At 43.6% G+C, this 16931-nt stretch overlaps 1 protein-coding gene across 1 annotated transcript; it reads right to left on the bottom strand.

The window, feature by feature from the left end:
- Window positions 1-39: 39 nt before the first annotated feature.
- phf1 (PHD finger protein 1) lies at window positions 40-15079 on the bottom strand. Its single transcript, XM_048260555.1, has 15 exons — window positions 14376-15079; window positions 13688-13766; window positions 13488-13569; window positions 12453-12539; window positions 12036-12130; window positions 11314-11462; window positions 10957-11052; window positions 9939-10007; window positions 9259-9382; window positions 8787-8854; window positions 8182-8313; window positions 7124-7202; window positions 2640-2755; window positions 2386-2472; window positions 40-430 (listed from the first exon to the last, which is right to left on the bottom strand). The coding sequence occupies exons 2-15, from the start codon at window positions 13763-13765 to the stop codon at window positions 175-177; spliced, it is 1518 nt and encodes a 505-aa protein (XP_048116512.1). The 5' UTR covers window position 13766; window positions 14376-15079; the 3' UTR covers window positions 40-174.
- Window positions 15080-16931: the final 1852 nt, after the last annotated feature.

Below are 16931 nucleotides of genomic sequence, written 5' to 3'. Positions count from 1 at the left end.
GCACACACACACACACACACACACACACACACACACACACAGTCAAACACACAATCACATACATACATACATACATACACAGTCAAACACAGACACAGACACAGACACAGACACAGACACACACACACACACACACACACACGTACACAGTCAAATACACCCGCTTAAACTAACTCAGTACACGCTCACGTTGCCCCACTCCACGAGGTACTGGACCTTTCCGTCCGGAGTTATCCGTCTGGCTAGGATCCTGACCGCTTCCCCGCCTCCCCAGCTCCGGGGCGCCGCCCCCTCTCCTGGCACCCCGCCGGAAAAGGAAGTGACATCACGCAGGAAGAGCGAGGGACACGGTTCCAGCCTCTGGCCCGGCTGGTGATGGGAGAACGGAAGGCAGGGAGGAGGGTGCGCGTGTCTGCAAGGGTCTTCCGGACTGAGGGAGGGGCGGAGGGAAAGGGAGGAAAACAGACCAAGAGAGAAAGAAAAGAGAGAGAAAGAGAAAGACAGAGAGAGTGAGAGAGAGAACGAGACAGAGAGAGAGTGAGAGAGAGAACGAGACACAGAGAGAGAGAGAGAGAGAGAGAGAAAGAGAAACAGAGTGAGAGAGAGAGAAAGAGACATAGAGAGAAAGAGAGAGACAGAAAGAGAAAGAGAGAGAGAGACAGAGAGAAGAGAGAGTTGAGGACTGAACACTGCTATATAGCCATCATAGTGGTGAAACTAACATGAATGGTAAATGATTTAACATTTGCTAAAAGAAAATACATAACAAAAAAAACAATTGTGTCTGTCTTGATTGAAAACATAGCTTGACTAATAATGAATGTCCCAATTTATTTGTCTGAGAGCATGCCCACATATACAACTACAGATGAAGTAGTGAAATAAACATGTCATAAACATAAACAATTGTATTGTCCCTATTCATTACACAGGTACGTTAACTTACACAGGTACGTTAACTAAATGGTGGACATATTTTGGTTAGAAGGTTGCCATCACTTCCCTTGCCTCATATATACTGATGCATGTGCCCGAGTGTCATGTTCTTCGCCTGTAGTGATGCAGGGTTCTGTGTGTCATGTTCCTCATCTGTAGTGATCAGGGCTTGAAAACGAAATTATTTTTCAAACGTTCCGTTCCGAACGGTTCAGGTAGGCCTATGTTTAACGTTTTCGTTCTTGCATGCGTTCCGCCACCAACATATCGGTCCTGAACCGGTTCGGAACGCAAAATATCGTTCGTTCTTAAAGTTCCGGCAGTGTTTGGTGGGCCTATCAAGTCTATTTTTGTGGACTTTACCTTAGAATAGACATACTCATTATTTCCTCTTGATTTAGCCTATATCGTAGCTATGCCCAAAAATAATAAATCACAGGCGGCATCCAAAAACATTCAGATGGGCTATCCATCCCATAGCCTACAGACTTACTATAGGCCTAACCTATGCCTATAAATAATTTCTTATCAAAAATATTTCTGGATACGTGCTAAACTCCTTACCTGGTTGTAGCCTAAGTTTTATCCATATGGAGACCTTCAAAGGCTTGCGCTATAATTCCAACCCTGTTTATAAACGAACCTGTCTGTTGCTGACAAGGCCTATCTCAAATTTCCTGTTTAACTCTTCTACATAGAATAGGCTATAATTGCGCAAACATTTCAAATCCCGACTTTAAAACGACAAGGCGTGGACAGGCAAAATAGGCTATTACGCATAGGCTACAAACAATTTCCAAATCAGTTTCAGTAGCCTACGCTACGAGCTGGCCTAAGATCCGAAGTGGCAGATGGATAGGTTACATTACAACAGTAAGACAAAATATACACATTTGGACCAAAGGTCCATTTATTCGTTTTTTTTCTCAAACTGCAGAAACCAAATTATTAGGCTGTTCGCCTACAGTAGTTGGCTACATAGCGGCTTGTTATCTCACATTAACAGTGTAGATGCGGGCTTGTTTTTCGCACAACCGGAAATAGTCTCCCTGACATAGGATATGCTTTTGCTTTTGAAATTTTATAAAATATATAGAGAACGAAAAAAAAACGTTATTAACCGGTTTTGTGGATTTCAGAATAACGTTTCTGTTCCGGAACAGTTAAAGAGCATTTTGTTTTCGTTTCCGTTTCCGCTCCTCGTAAAATTCCGTTCGTTTTCGGTTTTCGTTTTCGTTCCTTGAACCGGTTCGGAGCCCTGGTAGTGATGCAGGGTTCTGTGTGTCATGTTCCTCATCTGTAGTGATGCAGGGTTCTGTGTGTCATGTTCCTCACTTGTAGTGATGCATGTGCCTGAGTGTCATGTTCCCCACCTGTAGTGATACAGGGTTCTGTGTGTCATGTTCCTCACCTGTAGTGATACAGGGTTCTGTGTGTCATGTTCCTCACCTGTAGTGATGCAGGGTTCTGTGGCTCAGGGGCTGGGTTCCATTGTAGGAGGGGTGGTAGAGTGCAAACATTCTCTTGGGAGGTGATCTAAAGTTGGTACCAAAAGAGGAATTCTACCTTAGATTTTAAATACAGGAATCTCACATTTACAGGATGATGTGCCACAAAATACAAATACAAATTTGACCATGGGAATCAGCATCTACACAGTTTTTGTTTGGCATTTTGTGTAATTTCATGCACCGAGCACTCACCCCAACGTCAGCTCCTCCTCGGATTTCCTGGAGTTGTAAAGGTTCGTCCCACCTACATAACCATGGCAACATGGCACCAGATCTATGGGGTTGGCCGCCGCTCCTTGTGGACAAGGCTGTGTGGACCAGGGAGAGGGAAACACGGTCAGCCCCATGTGAGCCAACCGCACTTGTGTTGGTTCTGCTTTGGTATTTACACACTACACAGTTTCACAATGGATGTTCGTGATGCCAAGGTTGCTGGTTAAACTAACCACATGATGGAAAAATCAGACAAGGACAAAAAAAAAGATGTGATTTGCTCATTTCAAATGGGGCAAATTTCAAACCGCAGCATCCCAACCGTGAGCCTGGACACACGCCTGTGTTCTCCCTCTCTCCACGTCCCCATGTAAATCAGCCGTGACAGCGCAATCCGTGGCCCCGTGAGATGGGGCTGCTGTGAGGGGAGAGCAGTGTGCAGGGCACGGGGCTGAGTCTGCCGAGACATGCTTTTGTACATCCGTGGCGTGTTTTTGGAGATCCGTGGCGTGTTTTTGGAGATCCGTGCCGTGTATCTGGAGATCTGAGACATGTTTTTGTACATCCGTGACGTATTTTTGGATATCCGAGACGTGCTTTTGTACATCCGTGACGTGTTTTTGTACATCCGTGACATGTTTTTGGAGATCCGTGACGTGTATTAGGAGATCCGTGACGTGTATTAGGAGATCCGTGACGTGTTTTTGGAGATCCGTGACGTGTTTCTGGAGATCCATGCCCCGGTTGTTGTTCTGTGTGACAGGTTCTACGCAGCAATCATCCACACTTTTATCTCTCCTCTCTTTGCTGTGTGTGTGTGTGTGTGTGTGTGTGTGTGTGTGTGTGTGTGTGTGTGTGTGTGTATATGTGAATATAAGTAAGTGAAACGTGAATACAAGGGTTAGTATTTAGGAACATGTATTGGTGTATGTATGTTTATGTGCAGATGTGTGTGTATGCGTACAGTATATATGTGTGTATGCGTACAGTATGTATGTGTGTATGCGTATGCCGCATACAGAGCAGAAGCAGAAGTGCAGAAGTGTTGTGTTTTCAGGACAACAACACCAAGTTGTAAAGTGTACAAGTGTGCACACTTGAACACTTGCACACTTGTACACTTTACAACTTGGTGTTGTTGTCCTGAAAACACAACACTTCTGCTGCTCTTACATAACTTGCACCACTATGCCACTTTCTTTATTACTCAGGTCAAACAGAACTACCCAAGCCTCTTATTGGCCTGACTTTGCACTAGTTTTTTATTGACTGTCTATGCACAATTTCAACAAAATTTTGCTGCTCTTATTTTTTCATTATTATATGTGCCCTCTTATTTACTTATTTACTTACTTTTTTGTTTACTTGAATGTTATGTTTGTCTGTGGACTTAAAATTGGTAAAATATGTCTGTCTTCACCGTGGGATAGTGAGAAACGTAATTTCGATCTCTTTGTATGTCTGGAACATGTGAAGAAATTGACAATAAAGCTGACTTTGACTTTGACTTTGACTTTGTATGGATGTGCATATGCTCCATATGTGTATGTGTACACTACTGGTCAAAAGTTTGGGGTCACTTAGAAATTTCCATTCCACATTTCAACAACAGTCGAGAACCCTTTTGCAATTTTGCAAGCACATAATGTAATCTGAAAACTGCTGCCCTGATCTCAGCTGGTAGTCTATAATAGATTGGAATGGAAATTTTTAAGTGACCCCAAACCTTTGACCTCTGTATGTGTGCAAGTGTGTATATGCGCTAACACCCATGCATGTGCACGAACATACACTGCGTCTGTTGAGGAAATACGAAGCTGTGTGGTTATGCGTGAATATTTGTGTAAATGACTGTGAATAGATATGTGTAGTACTGTATATGTGCATGTGTGTAAATGTATATGTGTGTATGTGTGTGTGTGTGTGTGTGTGTGTAAACACCTTCCGTGCAAGTCTGAGGGGCCTCTAGCTCTTTAAATCTCTGTGCTCCATCAATGCTGCCCTGTCAAAGTGCCCGTGCCACCTGGCCAAACTGTAATCGACTGCAAAGTGCACTTGGACCAGATCCCAGACTGTGCATTCGGCCATACCTTCCCCCTCCCCTCCTCCCCCTTTTATCACAACAAACCCGCCTCGAGACAGCTCAGGGATGTATATCAGCTCCGGCTAACAGGACAGTCATCCGGGGGATTGCTGACTAACGTACACAAGGGCAGTGGTAAGGCGCAGAGCTCTGCCATCTCCAGTATTTTAACAGGGCGAAATAGACCAAGACGTTTGGGGAGGAGTGTGTATAAAAAATAAAATATAAGGAGTGTATACAAAAATAAACACAGAATGACACACTGATATGTCTATATGCGCACAGTACTCATTACATTGTGCAATCAGGTGCGGAAGTCAGTAGTATGTGTGTGTGTGTATGTGTGTGTGTGTGTGTGTGTGTGTGTGTGTGTGTGTGTGTGTGTGTGTGTGTGAGAGACCCTGTGGGCTCCATCTTCCACTCCAGCGCAATTGACTTTGCGCAAGTCGCTTTGTGGGCGGATCTTGTGGGCAGCGCTGTTGCTATTTTACCAGCGGGATAATGACTGTTGCGCCCGACGCAAATCTAAAATGGGGTGGTCTGTAGTAGCTACATTACTCATGGGTGTGGTTTGGGCGTAACGTGCAATAAACCAATCAGAGCGTCATCTCACATTCCCTTTAACAACAGGCACGCTTGTTCCATAGCGGATTGCTATAATGATGGCGGATTTTCCAGGCGCAGCCAGGAACGGTTCACAGCGCTATAGTCAGTTGGGAACAGTTTGCTATTGATTTTTCCTCTTGACAAAATGTAATACAGAAATGTCACTTTCCGATGTTTTGGGATCACTCTCACAGAATCACAAGGTTATGAATGCATGGTGATATTTTTGCAATGTAATCTAACATTACCTCACTATAGACAATTCAGATCTTCTGTCAGATAAGCTCTCCTCTCCTGTGCTGCTGTTGGGGCATTTGGGTTAAATGGCATCGGCATGCAATTCAACATCACGTCTCATTAAGTCCTCTAATATTTCCTAATTTATGTCATCAATCAACACATCCGTGATTCGTGGAAATGTGTACACTAGATTTATACCTATTTTTTCACATCGGACACCACACTGATTTCCCTCGTGTAGCAATATTTGTCCTTGTAATTATGTATGGTTTGGAGAAATGGGAACTGCGTCGTATAGATGAGAGGAGCAAAGTGCATTGCGTAACACAGGCGCCCAAGCAAGCCCTCCTGCAGGTGTAAGCTACGGCTGTACCTTACCATCAGGCAACTCAACAACGAGAAACAGTTTCCAAGTTGACCTAACTTTCCAACTCTGCACAGTATCCCATTAACTGCATGACAGTAGGCTATTCACAATATTTTATGTAAAGTAGAGTTTGTAAACACGTTTTCATCAACTTAATGCACGCACAACTTTTGTTTGAGCAGGAGAGAGAATAACAATGAATGGATGCAGCAACTGCAGAAAATGTAGCCAAGGCTACTTGCTGCTTTCTTTTACTATCTATGGTTGCTGGTTAACAGCACATAATAAGCTGATTCACAGCTAATTCACAAACTCAAGACTTCAAGGCCATCATGGCTATAAAACGTTTTTTGAAAACAACGAAAGGATGGAGGGAACATAGCAAAGCTTGGAGTTATTTCAGATGGGCTACAACAAGGTAGGCAAAATTGTGGTGCTTGTCAAAACCTTAGCGCAGCTGGAATAATGCTTATAGGCTTGTGTTAAAGCGCACACAATGTTTAAAGCCATACACAACGGTAAATTGGAACAAAACTAAAGGTAACTTTAGCCTTTATAGGGCTGTATAAAGTTGTCCAAATTAATAGGTTGTAATTAGGCGTTGTTGTTGTAAAGATATTGCATGTAGATGTACTATATAGGCTACTAAATGTTTAGTTGACCAATGCATGAACAAAAAACAAATCGGGAAACGAACAAATATTATCAAGGCTTTGAATGTTTCCATCTGTGCACAAGTGCACATCGGTGTGCATAGCATTCATTCCTGCAGGCCTGTGGCCATGCATGCGCCCTTAAAATAGCATCTAAATTTGCGCCACTGACTTTAGACCAGGAGGTTCCTGGTCTGTGGCGGAATTGTTTTCTGAAACTGCAAAATATCAACAGGGACCATTTGCGCCGGAACACGCCCCCTCTTTTTGCTGAAACGCCCCGTGGGCGCACATGTACCTGTGGAGGGAAATATGCGCTCCAATGTGCGCTGACTGCAAAATAGGAAAGACAAAAGCGCGAGTATACAAAGTCAATTGCGCTGGAGTGCAAGATAGAGCCCTGTGTGTTTTTGTTCATTCAGATGTACAAGTTCAAGTCTATGCTTTTTGCTAGTGGTTTGTAAAGGAGTGTGTGTGTGTGTGTCTGTGTCTGTGTGTCACCAGAGCTACTGACCTGTGTCTCCATGATGCGGCGCTTTGATTTGCGAGACTCCTGACCCACCACCCTCCGCTGACACGGCAGTGACAAGGGGCTGCATCAGGAGGCAGAAAAACAACATTTCCCAGAATCACTCAAACGACCCTCAGCCCACTTCCTCCTCCTTTCATACATATCAAACGCAAATGAAGTGTCTGTTCTCTGTGGCCAGCTTTGCACAGAATACTGATAGAGGGAAGGAGGTCACTTTGGTTAAGATTAAGAGAAGCCTCCATCCTTCAAAAGACCTGAGAACGCTAAAAGGCTGCACATTTACACATTTACACACACACACACACACACACACACACACACACACACACACACACACACACACACACACACACACAACAATGACATAACTTATAAGGCTCTGCTGAGATGCAGATACAATTGGATTTTGTAAAGGTGTTGATGGGCATACAACTGAGTTTTGGAAAGGACCGAGTGTTTATACTGCAACTCTTGATGAAATGTAAGTGTAATGTATGTAAGTATACTGTATTCTGGCTCCACCAATGTAGTGGGCAGCAGCTTCTCATCACAAACAATTTGCCTGATCAGGCAACAACAGAGCGTTTGGCAGGAGGAAGAGGCCAGAAGATCCGTCTGCCAAAGGCCTAGGTTATGACACACTGTCTAATCACAAAGCTTCTGAGGCCTGTGTGTTAATATGATCATTCAGTTTGAGCAAAATGGGCGAGAGCGCGAGATAGGTGATGATGGAACCTTGCTGTAATTCACTACTGTGGGTTCTTTGGTTATAAGCTATGCCAGCAATTGCTGTGAAATATATACTACTTATAATGTTATAATGAAAAAAATAATATGTACTTCCAGCAGTATATAAATACAGTATGTGAATATAACATATACTTTAGTCCAGAGGAACCCTTCTTACTGAAAGGATTCTGCACAGAATCGTTCAAAGAAGCTTTGAAGAGTTGTGTGAGTGTGAGGGAAATGTATTGACCATTAGTGGGGAGTGTAAGAGTGAGGAGAAGAATAATGGGAGGCGAGATCCTTGATCTGACCTTTTCCTGTGTGTGATGTTGATGGGGGGCTCGGCGATGAGCGGAGACGCGTCTGACGAGAGAGGGGGAGGCGCCCGCACCTGCAGCCCGAACAGACACTTCTTCTTTTTTATCTCCTTGCCAGAGACAAACCTACGGCAGAAGAGAGGAGACATACGTCTGGGTCGAGCAGATCCAGTTCTCTCCTGTATGCTATTAAAACTGATGCAATTCCCTTTAGGAATAACTAACAGTAGGAGGAGATGAAAACAAGTCATTCATCTCATTGCTTTGACATGGAAATGCAGCCATCCTAAACTCCTAGCCGTGCAAAATAATAATTAATATCTCAGGCCTATTTAAGATCAAACTTTGAAATGCCTTTTAACCCAGCAAAGAGACCAATGGTGTGAAATCACACACCCTGAAGTGAGCCCCACAAGGCAAACCTGCCGAACGTAATTCCAGTGGCCAATATCTAAGCAAACAATACAAAGCCTCCCGTCTGCACCGAGGCATCGGAGCAGATTAACATCTTATGTAAGTTCCCATGCATCTTGTGTGGCGAGCTGGAAGGAGCCGCCACCACCATGCATGTTAATTACCGCCGCCACATCCACGCTCACCTGTCTTTGTGGGAGTTCAGAGCGTTGAGCAGATTATGGCATCGATCTTGCCTCGGCGTGTCGGAGAGCTGAGCGACACGCAGAGGGAGGGAGAAAGAGAGTGTTGATTTTGGCTTTCAGTAGGAGGAATCACTTTCACACAAATAGAGGATATCACATTTTTTTTTTGCATAACCAGAGACATAAAAACTGATGAAGTCTCCAGACATCTCTATCACACAGCCTGTGTCTGCCTTGCAGCTATAAACCACACAACATGCATGCACACACACACACACACACACACACACACACACACACACACACACACTTTCTGCTGCAAGTGTGTGATTGTGCACAGGATTAAAAAACATAAGTGTTTCCGTGTGCTTTGACAGCACTGTAATTTCAGCCTGTAAAAAGGGCATTAAAGCCCAGTCAGTCAGCTTGATTTGCATTACAAAAATAAGGCTAAGCTCCTCTAGCACGGCACCTCTCCCAGCAGCAGAGACTCCCAGTTCTCGTTGGTGAAAGACAGGATTTCGTGGTCAAAATCAAAGTACTTCCTCTTGCAGCACAGAGAGAGGTGATACAGGACCAAATGGGCCAAATCTACCCTAAAAGGACAAAAAGATTGTGAGCATGCCGCAGAAATATGACAGTCTCAAATACAATGGCAGAACGTAAATACCATGGTTAATACTGCTGGACAGGTGTGCACTAAAGCAAGATCATATTCATTTGCTTGATACATACATCAAGCTAACAGACTAATGTTAAAGGACAATGTGCAACTGGCTATGCATACTTATCAAGGGTTTTAATGACTGTTTTGAGATTACAGACGGTTTTTTCCTCATGTCATTTTGTGCTAGCCCCCCTACAAAAGGATGAACTGGCAAGTGGCCCATAGGTCATTTTAGTTTGAGACCCCTGCCATACATGCAAGCAATCTGCAACTATGATTACCGTCGAAACTCTAGACTATATGGTAGGTTACCTTCACAGAAAACTTTTCAAGCACAAGCTAGCAGCCTGATGAATTATTTGAGATTCCTCTTTTGTGGTAAATAATACATCCTAATTTTCCATTCTGCGGCACTGTTACAGTTTTGCAGACAGAACTTTTTATTTTAAAAGCCCTCTGGTGCGACTGAATCACGGTGACCTTACCAGTTCATGGGTAGCCGCTGGATTGTCTCTGGTCCACTTGTGCAAACGGAACACTGGAACCGGTAGAACCTAATAAGGAAGAAGAGAACGTGTCCCACATTAGGACATTATTCCAACACTAAAACCATACCCGACACAGTAGTTCCTGGCCTGAGTTAGAAATGCTACATCACATAGGCACATTATGCAAATACCATAAACATAAACACAAAAATATACATAAAAATTTTGTCAAGAAAAAAGTGAAACGGTACAAGGTTAGTGGCATGTACAGTACAAGTCAAACTTAGACAAAGAAGAAAAAGTGTCGGATATTCTTAATGTTACAACATGAACCCTATATCTGAGACCATAAAATAATTCATGTTGGTACATTTTCTAAGGTGGCTTAGACATAGTACGTCACAATACACATGTAGACATGTTTTTCAGCGCGACCAGGGAGATGGTGGGTGCATAGTGGCAAATATATGTCAGGATGAGACAGCAGCGATTCTGCTCATGATTGCATATCTATTGCTTCAGAGGTCCTCTCTCTCTCTCACTCACTCACACACTTTCTCTCTCTCTCTGTTCCTCACACATACACACACACTCTTCTCCCTTCCCTGCCATTCTCCCTGCACATCTCCAAAGAGGCGCTGCTGATGCAACTCTGTATATGACCAATAGAAATATAAGTATGTACGGCTCAGTAGCCCCCATGTATCTGCTATCTACAAAAAGAGTCATATTTTCACTGTTTCTAAAGAGGGAGAGAGAGAGAAAGAGCTGAGATAAAGAGAGAGAGAGAGAGAGAGAGAGAGAGAGAGAGAGAGAGAGAGAGAGAGAGAGAGAGAGAGAGAGAGAGAGAGAGAGAGAGAGAGAGAGAGAGAGATCAAAGCTGGCTGACTGAGCCATTTGTCCCTGAATTAAAAATGCACAGCCATGGCTAATTTTATACCCTGTCTATCAAATGATGACCTTGAAGCCACAAGTCTACAACAATGTGCATAATAACAGTGCAATCCGATCTCACCTGTCTCCATACAGCAGGGGTTTGGCCAAGCACTGTGTGCATGCTTCATGGAACCACTGACCACAGCTACCACACTGCAGCATCTTCAGGTTCCACCTAGAGCAGGTACACGAGCAACACACACACACAAAGAAACAGTGAGGCATACAATGAAACACTGCATAATGCCATTTCAAAGGGAATGACAAAGTGACCGAAAAGTCTTCACAGGACCAAACACAGACCTGGCCTCAGTCATTTACTGGTTAATTAGGTTCCAACAAACCAGACATATGTGCAATTCTTAAAGATCTTACTTAAAGTGAATATTCTGTACATCCTGTCATGCATCATTAACATGAGACAAGGTTGACTTACTCTCCAGGCCCAGCGCAGTAGCAGTAACACTGCTGCTGATTGGTCAGGTGCTGGGGGTCCCAGTCCAAAGTTGACAGCTGATAGGGCAGCCGGAGCTTCATGAACTGCATGAGTCTGGCAAAGCGTCCCCGCTTCAAGGCACCCCCTCTCTGAGACACACACATAACAACAACCGGCCGGCCGGCAGCACAGCGCGTAGCTTAGCCGGGGCGCGGTGAGTCAAAGCCCAGCGCCGTGCCCCCGCATCTCCCAGAGATTACCTGGCGCAGGGAACATGACAAGGACTGACAGCAGAAGGGCTGCTAATGCTATTTTAATGTGGGCCGGCAGAATGGGATTCTGTCTGGAGAAAAAGGCAGGCAGGGATGTCAGGGGGTGAAATAGAAAGAGGGATTGATGGATGCAACACCTGGCCTATTTTCCATCTCCAGACCTTGACTCAGACTAGGCACGCGGAGAGAGGAGGAGAACAATAAAAGAGGAAGAACTAGCATGACGGAGGAAATAACCTCTTGCTGCTTTCATCTACTGCAATTAATGCACAAAATTCCCCCATCACAATATTTTGCCGTCACTCACGCTGTAATTGTCAGGAGCAAATAAATGGGGGGAGGGGTGGGGGTTGACATGACAGAACGATGCAATCCAGAGCTGTCCTCCTGGATTTTTTATGGCTATGAAAGAGCTTCACAATGCAATTAGATAGAGGGAGTGTGACGAACCCTTGTGGCAACTGCAAAAACACACTGCCGGCAGATCCAGGCGTCACTCTCCGCCTCGGCCTCGATGGCCGGGATATGGCACTGGGGATGGTAGCCTGCAGAGAGGAGAGCGAAGACAAGAGCTGCTCACTTTCATTGTATTTCATTTTCAGTGTATTAAACGTAACATAATTACGCTATGGTACATCACTGACATGGCAGGAGGAGAGCATTCAGATTTTATACTTCTACTGCGCTTGCGATTACTCTTACAGCAAGCCGATTTAAGATCATCAAAAAATGAAAAATATTAGGACGGAATAGGAAAAAAAAAAGAGCACTGCATAAAGGGTAACAATCTAGCCTTTGAAAGGTATTATAATGGTCATTCGTTAGCTCATAATATAATCTGCGAGAAATTAGCTTCGGTTATCTCACCATGGCGACACTTGAGACAGTTGATGAGAGGTTCTTTCAGAGGTGGAGCATCACAGATACAACAAACTTCCTCCACTCCAACAGAGACTGCAGAGAGAGAGAGAGAGAGAGAGAAAGAGAGAGAGAGAGGACAAGTAGATGTGAAATAGAGATAATAACGAGAGAGCGAGAGAGAAGTGGGATGAGAGAGGCGGCAAAGAGAGAAAGTCAGAGAGGAGAAAAGAGTGGATGCAATCGAGAGTGGGGGAGGAGCAGAAGAGGGAGAGAGAGAGAGAGACATTATTTATTTGTTTATTGACTCATATAATTGCCACTTCAATGATTCTCACATATCGTGCTCTCACAGATGTCTGAGCCACTGAAGTGCATATCTGGGTGTGTTCGACCAGAGCTAAAACGCAACAGCCTTCTCACACAGTAGTCTCTTTCCTCCACATGACATAAATCAGAATTGTGATTCACGGAAGACGATCAACCCTGCTCCTAATGCTGCCAAGACTTCTAATCTTTGCTCTGTTTCAACAGGAACACTAAGATCATCATATCAGAGAATGAGAGGGAGACAGACAGAGAGAGACAGAGAGAGAAGAGAGAGAAGAGAGAGGATATAACCATAAAATGTGCAATAATAAGCCCTAGCTGATACTACATTTTTTAACATTAAAGTTCAAATGGGTAAAGGAATGCGATGCTCAGGACTGTTCTGGTATAGTATGTATGGCCATAGCCAACGCTGAAACACGCTTTAATATAAACACTTTCTGTAGAATGTAACGGTTCGGTTTCTTAACAAAATAAATAAAAGAGCAGAGAATATTTCCCTTCTACTCTTGTAAGGACATAGATTAAACCACCAGTGTTTGGATTGCAAGCACAACTTCCTCCTGGCTTCCTCCATTTCGTCTAGCATTGTCTGCAGCCTATTTTAACCAGGTGTTTACTTCCTTACAACAGAGCCGGAGTGGAATCAAAGAACGTTTTTGGTATCCACGTTTTAATACGTTGAAAAGTCCAGGTCGCATTTATCAAACTTACATGAATGTATGTCTTTCCTCAAGACCCAGAACTCAGAGTTGTCCTCAAATCGGACCAAACAGCACTGTTTGACTCCATCCACCTAGGACAGAAAAAAATAGATGTGGGCTATATGGGTACATTACAAAGGGAAGTTTCACTGAAATGAAAAAAAAGAGCAACGAAAAAAAAAAAAAAAACACAAAAAGTAGTGCACTCACTCTTTTAACATTGCCTAAGTAAAGTAGTCCATCACTCCATCGCGCTAAAACATCATCTCCTTCATTCACTACCCCCATCCTGCAAGGCAATGTGTGTGTGTGTGTGTGTGTGTGTGTGTGTGTGTGTGTGTGTGTGTGTGTGTGTGTTTTCAGAGAAAGAGTGAGAGACAGACAGAGGTAGAGAGAGCAAGAGAGATGAAGCAACAGACTTTCATTTCAGTAGGCTACCAGTCAGTATTAAGTTTTTCTCCAACAGTAGACGGGGAGAGCCCAAAACGCTGCAGGGCCTTATCATATCAGTAACAGAGGGCCACAAAGGGTTAAATTCACACTAAGAGCATAGCGACACTATACAGTACAGTACACTGAGTGGCATAAGTAAGTACACATTAGCACAGATGCAAACACTTACGGTGCCATACATGATATGATAAGAACCATACAATGCATGATGGAATCTAGTCACATTATATTATCACACTCAAACAATGCACGAATCCATTATTTCCCTGATGACAGACGAACAGAACAGATGTCAACTGTTGTGCATATTTAATGTTTAGACATGTTACGGCTCGCGTGCAAAAATGTATGCAGATGAATGCACTCAAGAAATTCGCTACACATGATCAAATTCACGAATCAATTAAGCAACATAGTGACCGAAGCGATATTGACAAAAAGCTACCTGTAAAGTCGAACTCCTCTCCGCTGGGGTCACAGAGATTTCCGTGCAAGCTTGACATGAAATGCCTTTTCTCCTGTTTTTCCCCGTCACAATTACTGTCCGGTTATGTATGTGTCTGTGTGTGCAAGAGTGGATGTGTACGTGTGTGTCGGTGCCAAACCGAGTATGTCAGTCAACCCGTCAGTGAAAAGGCGTCTGTCCGTCTGTCTCTCTATCAGTCCGTCTTCCGCGACGTCGTTTCGTCATGTTCCCATCCCTTTCCTCTCTTTCCCCCTCCTATTGATGTTATTAAACGTGTTTGTCAGAGCAGCATGAGAATCAACCCGCGAGAGACGCCATCATCTCTGCCTCTCTCTCGACCGACTTGTTGTGACGCAGACATAAAACAGAGAGATCGAGTGGGAGGGAGATAGGGGGACCGGGGAGTGAACGGACCGAGAACACCTTCACATCTGTAAATTTGACCGATATTTTGATGTAAATTTCCTATCATGACAATTAGACTCTGCTCTAGAGTGTAATCGTCCCAAACCTAGAAGGAGGGTGATAATGGCTCTCAGCGCCGGGTATTAATTCGCGCGCTGCTAATTAAAGAAAGTTGTGAGGCGACAGTCTTAATTGGTCCAGCTGAAAGTGCGCCGGGGACTGTTTGAGGAAAGTTTGAAAATGCCTCCTTGCCGCTTAAACCTAGAAAAAGCTGCCCACTGAGTAGTCTGCAGCTACATCCCGAAAAGTTCCTCGTGCAGCCAAGTCGCTTTAATGAAATATGATCCTAATTAAATATTCCACACAGGCACACCATGCCCAGGGTTCAGTCTTAGTCTCAGTTGATCGCTAGCCTATTTAAAAGCACGTAGCCTTATCCCTTTGTTATTATTATTTATAATATACATATATTTAAGATACACCATCAGTCTCAAAGCTCGTAACCACGACTAACCAATGCTACAATTTAATCTCCACGTACATGTACATTTCCCTTTTCTTGTGAAACGCAGCAAATTTAAAGTAGCTGATCTGCACACATTTTATACGCATATGACGTGACAATTCTGTATAGCCTTTTGCTTTGGTTGCCATAATATACTCAACTGCCAATAGTCTGTAGCCTATTGATGAATGTTTCGTCAACCAACTAAAGTCATATTTTAGCTGCCAACAAACTTTTTTGCGTTAGGCCTATAGCCTACTACAGCACATGTTCTAATTGTCTCTAACCCAAAAGAGCCTTAGGCCATTATTATTAAAAATTGAAAATTATGGGGGGGGAGGCCTACGTGGTTTAGTGACAAACCTGGGTAAGTTAACTCAGAGTAAGCCTCCTAATAGAAGAGCTGTATGGCTTCATTCTCCTCACAAAACAATGCCATAGGGCTCTTGTTGTTTCCCACTTACTCGGATTTAACTTACCCAGGTTTGTCACTAAACCACGTACTTGGAATACCCCCCCCACCTGAAGACTGAGACCGAAAATACCTCAGTTTGGTCCTATAGGCTAGTTAAACCAAACAGGTAAGGAGGACTAACTATCACAAAGACGACATAACTTATGTAGCCTAGGCTACATATTTATCCGAGACTTTAAATCGCGACAACGTCTTAAATGCACGTTTGTTTATTAGTAAGCCAATGTTGTCATAAAATGGCTACTAGCAATTTAGGTGCGCTGTATTTAACTTTCTTTTTTCTACACCAGGTGGCGATGACACCCCTCCCACTCAGTTCACTCAGTCCATTGATGATTGTTGGCCCCAGGCTGCTAAAAAAAAGGCCAGGTCGAGGTTTTGACTATGGAGCAAAAATATTGAGGATTGTGTCATGGTAGGCTACACAATAATCGTTTGCCAGGTGTACTGTCCATTTAATATCCTCCAACATACGCTTCCAAGGGACAAAACAGCAGTCATTCTAAAACCTTAACTGCGTGAATGCAATAAAAAATGTAGCATATTGAAATAGCCTACTGTCGAAATACTGGGTCAAACAAATGTAGCCTATTGTAATAGCTGTTGAAAAAATACTGGGTCAAAACGACATGATATATGTACAAATGATGATAATGGAGTCTAAACAGTTGTTAGCCTGAAATAACTTTGTGCCCATCGTTTCTCATATAAAAACTGTCAGAAGATATCAACTTGGGAAATAGGCCTAGGCCTACAGTCAGAGACAACAGCATTCACGATCATTTGAATTCTTATCATTGTTTATGCGTTGAAAGAACGTCTGTCCCTAGGCTATACTGTTCAGGACATCACAGAGAGGCTTAGGCTAGGCCTACTCTCAAAAGTCACATGAACAAATTGTAATGAGTGAGTCATAAGCCTGTAGCAGGTTTGTGAGACTCAGATGGTCCAATTCAATGCTGACAGTGATTCTAGTTTTTCTTCCTAATATCCCATGACTTCCTTCGCATCACTTTGCCCCGAGGGATAAACTTAAATCCCTTTCATATCCAGAAATCCTCACTTCCCGTCCAGTTGCTGCAGTGCAAATGATTAGCCTAGTCGCCAAATAACAACCTCGAGCGCCATGTAGCTGTGGAAAAGTCAAAGG

Source organism: Alosa alosa, chromosome 13, assembly GCF_017589495.1.
Source record: "Alosa alosa isolate M-15738 ecotype Scorff River chromosome 13, AALO_Geno_1.1, whole genome shotgun sequence".
NCBI classification, from domain to species: Eukaryota; Metazoa; Chordata; class Actinopteri; order Clupeiformes; family Clupeidae; genus Alosa; species Alosa alosa.
This window is presented reverse-complemented; position numbering and strand designations above follow the sequence as displayed.